The following is a 12970-nucleotide window of genomic DNA, read 5'->3' as shown; positions in this document are numbered from 1 at the left end:
AGAAGCTGAAAAATCCTTGACTATAGTCTAAACACTGCTTGGCAACAACTGAAAACATCAGTGTTATCAACATTCTTCACATACTGAACTCAAAACATAGCACTGTACCAGCTACTAGGAAGACAGTTAACTCTATCCCAGCTGAAACCAGGACAGATGATACGGCTTCCATCTGGGCTTCCTGAAGCCTCTTCTCTCTTGCTACTTACTCTGAATCAGCTGTCTCTTATGCAGGGACTTTTTGTTGCATGACCTGACCAACCACAGGTGTCTAGTGCTGTTTGAATGACCCTGGGTATCCAGAATAGCTGGCTGGGGCTGCTAGATGTATTTTTTTGTGAGATACCTGCAAGTCTCCCAGTGTTGGGAGCCGAACAGTGAACTGTAGGACAGCTTGACTTGAACTGGGAGTGCCAGCTGTCAAGTTAAGATGCATACATTCATCCATTAACACTTCAGACTTAATTTTTGCTCTTTGTTTTTTGTTACCAGTATGGATGTTAATGGAATATAAACAGTAATTCAATCAATAGAACAGAGCCTATAAAGGAAGGAGCTTTAATGAAGGGTCTGGACTAAAGAGCTGCACAGATGCCATCCTTCTTTCTAGCCATTTACCCATATAAAAAGTAAAGAACATAGAGAGAGGTGATAAGCAGTGAGAGTGAACCTCACAGACCACACACAAGGGCTTCAACACTGTTAATGGAAGCTGTGGCATGTTTATCCAGCAATGAGGGTACACTTATTTCCATGATCAATTATTGTTCTCAAACTGTCAACAACACATCTGCTGGTAGAGGATGCTAAAACCAATTTATTATTGACATTTTTATTTGGCAGTATATAAGAAGGCTATAATGGTCTGGTCCATTATGGTCCTCAGGTCCAGTAGGCTGCCTGAAACAACAGCCAGAAGTGGATGTGCAAACTGGAAATCACTGAATTTCTGGAAATATCTGAGCTTAAAATCTTCCCTAGGAAGTAGCTGTACCTGTGTCTCTGTGGTTAGTGGCCATGATATACTTATCATCCATTAATTTTTAAACTTTTTTAATACCCTAAATATTTTTGACAACCAAAATGTCCTTTGGCAAAGAATTCCAGAAGTTAACTTGCATGTTGTGTGGAAAAACACTTCATTTTGTTTGTTTAAAAATTAAAATTCAAATTATTTTATTTCTTAATGCTAGCCCCTATGTTAGGAAGAACAGTCACACATTATTTGAGTCCATATGATCCTGTTCATCTCTCTATGTCACTTATGAAATTCTATCCCTCTATACAGCCCTCCTTAGTCAACTGCTTTCCAAGTTGAATACTAGTAATCTATTTAATCTTTCCTCATATGGAAGCAGATTCATAAATACATGCAACATAAATATAGAAGTTTGCTGTAAACATTTACGTATATACACAAAACTACACAGAAAGAGTGTAGGGGCTCCAAATATTCCGACATTATAACATAGTACAATTCAAAATTGTGACTTTAATTGGTGATTTTAATAGAACAACTTTGTCTTGGTTCAGCCATATAGGAATAGTTATTTTTGTATCTCATGTTCCTTTCTCCATCTATCAGTCATCTATGTAATTAATACCTGCAAGACACACATTATTCATCATCTTTTTGTCCACCCACTATGATGAATCATGCAAGTCACTGGCTATGGTGTAGCAAAACTCTCTTTTATCAGAAAGCTGATTAAACAAAATCTTGTGATGATGCAAAACTATTTGAATAATATGCACGAATCAGAAATTTAGGTGTAACCCAAAAGTTTACAGCCACAATTTCTTATCAAGAAAGTTTTGTTCTGGTGCATATGCACACAAACAAATATGTATATGTGTATTTCAATCAACGCTCAAATACATTGTATTCAGTGTTTGCAGATGGAAGTGTTCATGAATTAGAGACTAATTAGTAGGGTAAAAGAGAAAATGTGGAAATGATTAAAGATTTGGAAAACCAGAATAAAAGAGTCAGATGAATAGTTCAGAAATATAAGAGTAAAGAATTATTTGTTTACATTATGTATGTGTCTGTACTGGAAACAAAAAAGTATGATACAGTGCTATCTTCAGCAGACAAAGTGATAATGAGACACCATGGCTCAATCTTGAAGTAAAAATTAGAATCAAACACAATTAAATTAGAAATAAGATATTCATATTAAGCAGGGAAGACAAAGATTGGCAATATCTATCAGTGCTCAAAAAGAATCTTTCAACAGTAACTCTTAAAATATGAAAGACAGTGTTATAGTTCAAACAGAAATTAAATCACAGCAGCCTAATGGCTGGTACTGTATTAAAGGACACATTAGATGACCACCACTAGCCACTTCAATGGAAAATTTATTAACTGTTTATTTTAAAAGTTACCTAGTACCCAGAACTATTTTTAATTCTCCATTAGCACCTTCCTCAGAACAAATCTCAGAAAGATTTTCAGTAAAATACAGCAAGCTGTATTAAAGTCTGCCTGTTGGCCCTTAGTCATATTAATTTGTTTCATGATTCACTGATACGATGTGACAAAAGGCCTTACAACACAATGCCAGTATGCTGCTGCTGTTGGAAGCAACAGTTTTAACCTACTGTAAGTCATCTTAAAACCCTTTGTGCAAACTTAATGAAAGCATCTGTATTATTTCTTTCAGCCATCATATTCTGAGTTTGATATAAGTGGAAATGTGCTGGGACTGATCTTTAACCAAGGCATGATCTGGTAGGTGTGGCAAAGCATGTTGCATCTGCAGGACTGCAGGATTTAGCTGTATCTGTGAAAGAGTCTTCTGAAATTCTGATCCTGTCCCATTGCTTTAGTTTGATGGAAGTGTAATCCAATATATATCAAACTCTGGTACGCTGCAATCAGTGGGACTACTTCAAAACTAGTTCTGGGCTAAGATTATGAGACCAGATGCATCAGGATTTTGCAATAAGCTGGTAAGACCAACCAATAAAAAGCTGTGTAGATGACTTACCTTTTTTTGACTGACTGCTTGCTAGAGCAAGCACCTGTCCTGTCCTGTTTTGCTTTGAATTTCAGCCTTTCAAAATACTTTACCACTCTTTTCCCACACATCCTGTGAAAAAAGGCCTTAAAACAAAAGTATGTACACTTATCTGTGCAGGCATGTGAACGTGCATAAAATGCTTCTGCTGCACTGTTAGCCCTTAGCTCTAGAGAAGAGGTCTGTTTCATCCCATTTTTGGACTTTACACCAGAGGTAAAGAATACCAGTGTGTAGAGCCCTCATGCAAGACACTCAGTCTTCCTCAGGAACTGTCCTCCTCAAGCACTGTTGACTTCTCAAAGTAAATTGTTGCTAAGGCCTAATTTTTCACCTTTAATATGACTTTGCTGATCCGACTTTCTGCTTGGTGAACGTCCTCACTTCTGTAAAGCCAAAGGTTGTGTGCTCTGTGCATGTCAAAGAAATGCAGCAGAAATATGGCAAAGAAAGAGGCTGTAAATTTCTTAGAGTCCCCGCAACCAAACCCTGTTGGGGGGATGCACCGAGGGCCCCAACAGCAGCACTCTGGGCTTGCTCAGAAGGAGGGTATAATGCTGGGGTTGAGCATGGCACCACCTATGGCTTTGTAGTGATAGCATGCCATAAGAGTGTGGCTGGAGGGAGTTCAGACCTGCTGCTGGCATGTGGAGCACCTATATTGTGTGCTGCAACTTAGAAAAGCTGCTTAGCTTTCCAATTCACATCTTGCTATCTGCCTTAGGACTGGCATTCTAATTTCTGATGAGAAACATTTCTAAGGCTGCTGTTCATCAAAATGATGAGACTGCAGCATAAACATAAACTCTCCTTGCAATTTTATACACAACTGATGGCACTCATACTTTCTACTGCTGTAATTAACACTTTGGAAGATAGGTTGGAAATCATTCTCTACCTGAGAGATGTTGAGGACTGGGTGAGGGAGTCAATTCCTGATTATTCTCTAACGAAACTTCTATACCTACTTATCATTTTTATACTTCATTACATGTACAGACTCTGTGCACTTATAAGCTGCCATGACCCAATATGCACATTCTGGCACAGAAACTGTGACTTGTGCTTTTGTGATGCTATTTAGATACAGCATCCTTTGGTTTACTGCTTATTGGAGGGTTGGGACCACATTTATACGCTAATTGATATTTGCAGGGCTGAGTAAGGCACTAGAGGTGTAGTGTTTTTCAAAATAATGTCTGATGATTTAAACTGAACCAAATACATCAGATGAGTAAAAAAGGGTAGATTGACTTATAATAAACATACACTGCCAAAACCATGTTTATCATTAATACATAGGATAAATCAGTTTCTGTTTCATCTGAGCTTTACAAATTCTAGTGCACATGTTCATGCTCATCTGAAACAGACTAAAAAAATGTTTCAGGTGCAGCTGGTAAGCTGGCACTATCACATAGCTAGAAAGGATACAAGAGGCATGTATATGTGCATTTATTTTTGTGTACAAGACAGAGACCACGTGGTTAGAAAAACTCTCTTCTCCTTCTCTGTTTTCACAAAGCAAGTGGGATGCAAATCATTTGCAAGTCTTCTTTATATTAATAAGCTTTGGCAAGAATTTGTTTACCATATAATAAATGTTATACTGAAATATGATAATGGCCATAAGTTACCCAGATTCTGAACTTGTTGAAATTGAGGGGTATTTAGCAACTGATTTCCATGAGAGTAAGGAACAGAGCCATGAGGTGCTCTCTCCCTTTGACTGTAAGACTAGCAAACCCTTCGTCTTATCACTGAAGATATATGAAAAGAGACAGAAGAGATATTAATATAACAGAGAAACTGAGGCACTCAGAGGCAAAGCAGCTCAGCCCTTTGTCACCTGTACAATGATTAAGGAAAAAGTAGATTCCTGATCTCTTACATTCTAGATCATTTGACCAGGCAAATGAAAGTAATTGCTCTTCAATCAGCAGGGCACAAGAAACAAGGTGTGATAAAAATAAAATGGTCCCAACTGTTTCAGTGTCATAACCATGCAACCATACATAATAAGGAAAAAACCAATATTTAACAGGATCAATAAACAGTTTGTTGGAATGAAGCACTAAACAATCACGATAACAGAAGTAAAACAATTGTCAAATAAGCAGAAATATCCTTCCTAAAATGGCGCTAGTATTTAAGAAAAATAATAAAGAATAAACTAGATTATTTTGGTAATACCTAGCTTTAGGACTATCCTTGTTTATAAAACACAAGTGAGACGCTACCTGAACTAAAGGGACAAAGTAAGAGTGGATAACATTTCATCAGATGATCATTTAATTTGCAGACAAAGAGGTCTTTGTAGCTTCTCTCCGTACATGTCCTACTCTTCTTAAAGCAAGACTGAAGAGACAAGACCAGTAAAAAAGTATAAAGATGGTTTTATGAACTTGATTTCTGAGTGCACAGTGTGTATGACTGCAAAGCACATTGACATAGGGAATGGCTGGCATATCTAGGAAGACAGAAATGCTACAAAAAAGTGGTTATTTTTTTTGTTGCTTCTTTTCTAGGATGGGATCTTTTTATGCTCCATGTCTCCCAGCAATCAATGTGTTCCGCCTCCACACTTCGATGTACTTGCAGTGCTGGGCAGTGATGTGCTGCAACGTCCCCCAAGAGAGGGTCTTCAAAGCTTCCAGATCCAATAACTTCTACATGGCCATGCTGCTTTTCATCCTCTTTCTCTCTACACTGCCTGCTGTGTACACCATTGTTTCCATCCCACCATCTTTTGACTGTGGTCCTTTCAGGTTTTTTGCATTTTACATCCATCCTTTGTTGTTGGTGTAATGTACTGCATCATCACATCACAGTGAATGATGCAGTAATGAAAAACAGTGTTAGCACCTGATAGGCTAAGTGTTTAATTATGGATAATTCCTGAAGCTGGAATCCTAGAAAATTGAGTAATTCTTTGGAAAGATTTATCTGAAGTGTAGAGTAGAATATATTTTCTTTTAGTTAGTTGTAATGTAAAAAAATGTCATTACTGCTGTAATTAAGCCAGAAATTATTCTTAAGAAGTAGACCAGTGACCTGTTATGCATGTCTGGTCTGCTGGCTTGAGAGCCATGACTTTCAAGAAATGTCTGCACATGCCTTGTAGGAAGGGCATATCAGAACGTATGGTGGTGTGCTAAATATATGGTGGTGTAGTCTTTGACTGCTGTGACTCTCTCCAGCTGACACAGTATTCCATGCATCTGTATTACCACTGTGATGATGATTCTGTTTCTTCAGTCTTCAAGACCTCAACATTCATTAGCCCCTTCTAAAAACTTAGGCCTGCCTTGCCTGTGGAAACATGTGCCTTACATTCAAGCTAGCTTAGATGTTGCCACATCTTCTCCTTCTGTGCACACTACCTGGAAAGTCCAGGGCCATTTCTATCATCTTTACTTGGCAGGTAGCATGACATCAACTATAATGAATACACAACAACACTCAATATATGAAATTAAAAATTTTTAAAGACTTTTGTCTTTGGTTTTGAACAAAGTATTAGCAAAGAAAGAGTAGGAGAATAGTAAAAAAGACATCCTGATTCCAATAAAAGGTTTGAATAATACATTACTGTTGTGAGTAAAATGATATCTGCATAATCCCCAGTGCACTTTGTAAAGGAGCAGAAGTCTTGCCACATTAGCTTTGGCCAAAGGCAAAATATCTGGGAGATAGTTTCCAGCCACCTGCAATAGTCGCAGTCACCTAAGAGGGAGAATTGCATGTCATGCCAAAATTTCTGATGAGACAGAAAATTGCTTTAATTTATGGAAGCATGATAACAAAGCAAGTGATGCAAAGTAAAGGGTTTTTTTGAGTCATAGCAAACAAAGTACAGAGGGAGACATCTGGAGTCAGATCTGAGTAGCTGCAGTTACTAATTGAATATTACTGAAATGGCAGGATTACTGTTGAAAATGAGAAAGATAATAGTGCCTGCAACTTTTTCTCTGTCAAATGCAGAGATACTCTGTTCTTCATAAAAAGTGTGAAATATTCAATGTAACTTTTAATAGGGGAGGATTTGAAACTAATGAAGGTTCTTTCAAGCTGAGTATAGGTAATATTACTATTGAACAGCCAGTAGATAAATACTGGTAGTGCATGGCTTTATATTAAAAAAAAAAAACCCAACAAACCAAACCCCACTTTCCTGTTGGTAACTCACTGTCTCATCTATTATGAAACTTCTGATTTGTTGGGGGTTATTTTTCCTTCTTTTTTTTTCTTTTTTTTTTTTTTTTTTTTTTTTTTTAATCTGTCATTAAAGGCAACAAACACAAATCAACAGAGACTTGCCCGGAGTAGGGAAACTGGGACAGAATTAGCAAAGTTGCAACAGAATAAGCTTTGTGTGTGCTGGGGAAAAGATAAGGAGAGCACAGAGTGGAATTTCTCATCTACCATGGGTGGGTAGGGGAAGTGGAGAAAAAGAATTGGTCTGAAGAATTCTCCCCGCAGCCTTTTTAGATTACCAGGAAGGTTGTCAGAAATGCTTTACAAGAACTGAAAAGAGGTGACAGGAGACCTCAATGACTGGAATATCAGGTGGCAATTTTGTGACAATTCCTTCAACCAATTAAAACTACCAATTAGTATCAATACATATAAAGACCTATTTTGCTGGTATTGTTCAGGTAAAAAACTTCAAACTCTATATTGTGATGTGCAGCCAAAAGCAAAATAAACAGGAAGCAACTTTTGGAACATCCATTAAAATGCTTCTGCAAGAAAAACTTAATGTTAATGGTCTAGGGAGAAAATACTTTCTAGATAAACTGGCCATGGAACAATTATGCATGAAGGTTATTAGATTGCTGTAACAATAACAAAATTCTCCTAAACCACAGCCACTGGCTTCTATAGCATTGGTATATGGCAGAGAGAGGAGAATTAGGCTGAACACTCCTGGATGGAAACTAATTGCAAGCAGAGCAGTTTTTGCTTATCAACCATAAAAAGGTGGGATTTGAATTTTTCACCAGGAATTCATAGAGCACAAATTGCACTTCACTCTTTGGTTGGTGGCATGAAGTTCACAACACGGTACACTGATTCTTTGAGGGGTAATCTTGGTGGTAACTGCAGGCAAAATCTATTAGCATACGATAAAAATATTGGTGTCCATTTCCCCCCTTAAAAAACATAAATGCTCTTTTAAATAATATTCCTTTCAAACTGTCAAGTTTTAAATAATGTAAACATATAGTTCATTGACTTATTCCCAGGTTTGATGTGATGTGATTAACATATATTCATACTACTGCATTGACAATGTCATAATATTTGTGTGTGATATATTGTCAACTTTTCTGTTTAATAGTGGGAAGACTAGAATGTTTGAAGTCATATCAGAAACTCTGGAGCATGACTTCCCTTCCTGGTTCGGGAAGGTATTTGGTTATGCCTCTAACCCTGGACTCATCCTACCTTTTATATTGCTGATGGTGTACGTATACAATATTAACTCAAAGTTTGCTTAATCTAAGGTCTGTTAAGTTTCTTTCACTCTGAATCTTCATTGTGTGAATATTTAATTAAATACAGTCCTGATTGCCCTATGGTGAGGGACCTAAACAATTCACAAGCCTTTTATTTCATGATGATTAATATGCCTTTGAACAAGGGGTAATATCTCTTTTTTGTTCAATGGCTTTCTTTTTGGTCTTGTTATTGCTTTTCAAAAAAGTTGTTGTTGCCACAATAACGGCAAAGCTATTAAAAGGCAAAAGCCTATAGGGGATCTGAAATACTGTGACTTTTATCAGCTTGTCCAGTAGGCAGAACAACGTATCATAAATCCTTAGCAAGTTTAATAGAAACATGACCACCAAGAAGCAGAGTTATTTGTCAGTAACTTTCAGTGAGTGATCTTCAGTGCCTTGGCCTTTCCTTGATAAACCAAGTACTCTATGGTGCTGGGACAGAAGTGTGAGACAGGGTGTTGGAGACTTTATGACATAGGGCTAGTAGAGATTTTTTGTAAGTCAGTACCTGGTAAAGAATAATGACCCCAGAATAGCCTTTCTCAGAGACTGTATTGAGTCCTGCTTTATAAAGGCATTTTAAACTGCTGTATACGTATATCGGATTATTTAGCATACTGCTGAACTAAAAGTTAATTCTATGTAGAGATGAGCTGGGATTTAACCCTCCATTGTAGAACTGCCAATAAATATAGAGAAGATTACAGAATACAATACAAACTGCAGAAAGATTTTACATGAGCAAAATGAAATTCTGAGATGAATTTTTTCCAAGGTTCACTTAACGTGAAATTCTATTTTAACTCTTGGCTAGAAAAACAAAGAATCCAGACTGTCCTCTGAAATACATGATCAGCTCCTACAGATATTTTTTGAGCACTATTCTCTTCTTGGAATGGTCCAAGGCAGAGATACTGAAAATAAATAAAGAAAAGAAAAAAAAAAAGAAGGAAAATACAAGGCAAAATCAGGCAAAACAGAGAAAATAGCATATGCAGATTAATTATTTACTGCTTACATCAGTAAAAGACTTCATATCAGAATTTCTCTAATTAAGTCAGCATGGTGAAAAATATTAATTTCATAGAGTTATCAAAGAAGTAATACAATACACTGAAAAATGAAAATTGCATTATACAGTTATGTTTTTATTCAGTAGAAGGTGTAGGTCATAATTTAATACAAAAATGAAAACTTATGCTTTTGGCTGTTTTCTTGGCAGTACTTGAATTTGCCTATTGTATTAGTTCAAAAGCTTTTATAAATATGATTTACTCATTTTTAAGGTATGTCATACAAGTTAATTAACTTTTGTAAGTTATTCTTTAGAACACACTTCATAGTGAGTCATAGCTTTCTGGAACATCTTCCTTAACTACTGTAAGATTGCATGTAGAGTATTAAAAGACAGAATAATTTCTTTCAGCTTTTTTTGACCCTGAAATAACAGTGTCGTCTTCATACTGTAAGGAAGCACATTGTTTGCTGTCAAAATACTACTGCTGATTAGGCACGATAAATGAGGAAAATATACAGACTTTATATTAGCACAACTGTAGTTGTTGCTATAGGAAAGCTGTAAGAGTCTTTATATTTAAATCATTACATAACAATAAATTATTTTTCTTTAAATTTAGCTTGAGTATTTATTATCTCAACGCGACATCCAAATCCTACAAGGAAGCTAACTTGGAACTTAAAAAGAAGCTACAAAGTGTAAGAAATAAAGAATTACTGGTTTTCAGTTTTACTAAATATCAAAGAAGTTGTTCAGGTCACTGAAAGATGCCTTCTCTCTCCCCCCACATTAGCAAGCAGAAGAAAATAAAAGAAGAAATAAACAAAAGGCACAAAAATCAAATGAACAGGAGGAAAATCCATTTGAGACAGAACCACCGCAGCCAAAGCAAAAAGGAGGCAAGCAAGATGAACCCACTCCAAACCAAGGTAAAGACTGTTTTGAACTCCTCAGGACGAGGAATTAATATATGCCAGACCATAGTGTTCCTCACTATCTTGACTGTTTCCTTTGCCATAATCTCCTGAAAGAGATTCACAATACTGAATCACAAGTATTAGCCTAATCTCCAGTCCATTTTTCTTTCTTCAGCTCATTTAAGAAATACTGTAACATTATTCCATACCAGGCAACACCAAAATAAAAAACCCTGTAATACAGCTATAATGAATCGCAAGGTCCCAGTCCCATAAAAAAAACACTTAAAGCCTGGTCTGAACATCAGTGATCCCTCTTACCTATCACAAACCAAATCTTGCACCCTCCTATTATATTTTGTTGATCCAAGACTGCTCAGGACAATGTTTGTCCTCTGTGCCAGATTCACTGGGAGAAGGTATAGTGAGAACGCAGACTGGTAGCAACCCTTATCAGAAAGCCTAGCTTGGTCAGGCAGGTTTCAGTCTGTCCTGAAGGATTTTGCAGGCTGTTTCCTTTCCCCTGGACACTGCTAGACTTTCCCCATCATGCATGCATGCATGTCATACAGCCAGTATAAGCTCACACCTAGCAGAGAAACACAAGAGTAGAGATGACTGTCTTTGGAAGAACCACGTGCAAGGCACATCTTCAGCATCAAAACCTGCCCACTTAACTCTGAAACAGCTACCTTTACCATCATTTATAGATGATATCTAAGTGCTAGCTACTTGGGAAAAGCCTCCACTTTCCTACACTCGGACCTTCAAGAAAGGACTGGAGAGAAAATACCGGTGCAAAGATCATGAAGGTCCATAAACCCAGACTTCAGGCTGCTAGGAGGGGAGGCACCAGACTTTCCAGCACACTCTGGAGTGGACAGGTGGCTGCAGGATTTTCCTCTCAGGGGATTTCTGGTTTGCATGTTCATTTTTTAATTCTGTTCTCCAAACACATTTCAGACAACAAGAAAGGACAGGGTGGCAATGAGGCGAAGAAGACAGGCCAGCCACCTGAAGCCAGCTCCTCTCAGGCACTCCAGCATCCAGGCCCTGCCCCAAACGGCCACTATCCCCCCCAGAGCAGAGGAGGAAATCTTCCTCCCCCATCCATAGCTGTGACAAGGCCACCGGGGCCCAGGGGGTATGGAATGATGGGCTATCCACCTGGAAACCCACGCTTCCCAGGAGCGCAGCCAGGATTGCCCAGGGGCTCTGCCAACTACAGATAAGGAGCCTCAAGCACATTGTGATATGATGAAGGATGCTGAGGGACAGAAGAGTCATCCTAAACCCAAACACACTCCTGCAAGTGCAGAACCCTGCTGTGTTTATTCTAAATCTTCATGTGCATAGAAGTTACCCATGAGCTTCAGTTTTTGCAGGATGGGAGGCTTCAGAAGAAAACGTTGCATATATCTTTTTGCATTTGAAGGCATTGTACAAATGTGTTATCTGTGTCAATAGGTTACTAAACTTAGGGATTTTTATTGGAAGATATTTATTAGAAGAATGAAAAACCTTTTGTATTCAGTTGATTATTTTCTTAAAAGCCTGAAAGTGTGTCCCTAACATCTTTTCCTTTTTCTTAGAAGCACAGTTCACTGAAAACATAGCTTCCTACAAAGTGTGTGAGAGTCAGTTATATCTAAACACTGCATACAGCTTGTCTTCTGCAGGTCAGATATGCTTACCCAAAGATTTCAGATTTTACATGGGAAAACTAGGATCTTTCCAAAAACTGGATGATCACCTCTAAAGTCTTTGAGAAAGTATTAAAAAGGTAAAAGAAAACCAATATTCTGCCTGTTGTTATGAAGAAAATTTAACTCCTATTACAGTACCATTTTTAGCTAATAAGTTTTATCACATTCTGAAAGACTAAAAATAAATTTAAAAAATCAAAGTGGTGAAGAAATCTCTCCTGTGCAGAAAAACGTATTTGAGGATTAGAGGTAAGACAGTTATGCAATAATCTCCCCCAAGTACTCTGCAGGATTGTGTTATAGCACAGAGACTCTTATTATTGCATAAGATTATGTGCTGTATAACCTACTCTGGGAATTTATCATTGTATACTTGCATTGACGTCTATGGAGTCCATGTCGGAAAAGGTCCTTAGTCTGATAGGTCTTGTGGAAACACAAGATAGCTACAAGCCCATGCACAAGCTGATGTTACTTTTTCCAATGAGATAGCTTTATTTTTATGTCTGATTTTATGTCCTTGTCCAGAATTTGGGCCTTGATAATTATTTTTAAGACTCACAAGATTAATAACAACAAAATTAGTCAACCGACTCTTTTCTAAAAAATAAATATAATTCCATTGGGGGCCTTCTGTAAAATAGAGGTCCGTTTTGTACAGTGGAAAAACTTTAACCGTATCTCAGTATAAAAACCAGTCTGTGACATCACAAAACAACCTCCATGTAACTAAATTGTGGAACTTACTGAAAAAGGCTTACAGTATATACTATGTATCCCCATAAAACACAATGAT

The 12970-nt window shown here is 37.4% G+C and overlaps 1 protein-coding gene across 1 annotated transcript in view; it reads left to right on the top strand.

Moving 5' to 3' along the window:
* The window catches only part of TMC1 (transmembrane channel-like 1), a 69115-nt gene extending 58742 nt beyond the window's left edge, over nucleotides 1-10373 (top strand). The window contains 5 exon segments of the mRNA XM_010568729.1: nucleotides 2670-2737; nucleotides 5555-5794; nucleotides 8371-8496; nucleotides 10171-10247; nucleotides 10345-10373. Coding sequence (XP_010567031.1) covers nucleotides 2670-2737; nucleotides 5555-5794; nucleotides 8371-8496; nucleotides 10171-10247; nucleotides 10345-10373 — 540 coding nt within the window.
* Nucleotides 10374-12970: the final 2597 nt, after the last annotated feature.

The sequence above is a fragment of the Haliaeetus leucocephalus genome, unplaced genomic scaffold (genome assembly GCF_000737465.1).
Source record: "Haliaeetus leucocephalus isolate CR32 unplaced genomic scaffold, Haliaeetus_leucocephalus-4.0 Scaffold251, whole genome shotgun sequence".
NCBI classification, from domain to species: domain Eukaryota; kingdom Metazoa; phylum Chordata; class Aves; order Accipitriformes; family Accipitridae; genus Haliaeetus; species Haliaeetus leucocephalus.
This window is presented reverse-complemented; position numbering and strand designations above follow the sequence as displayed.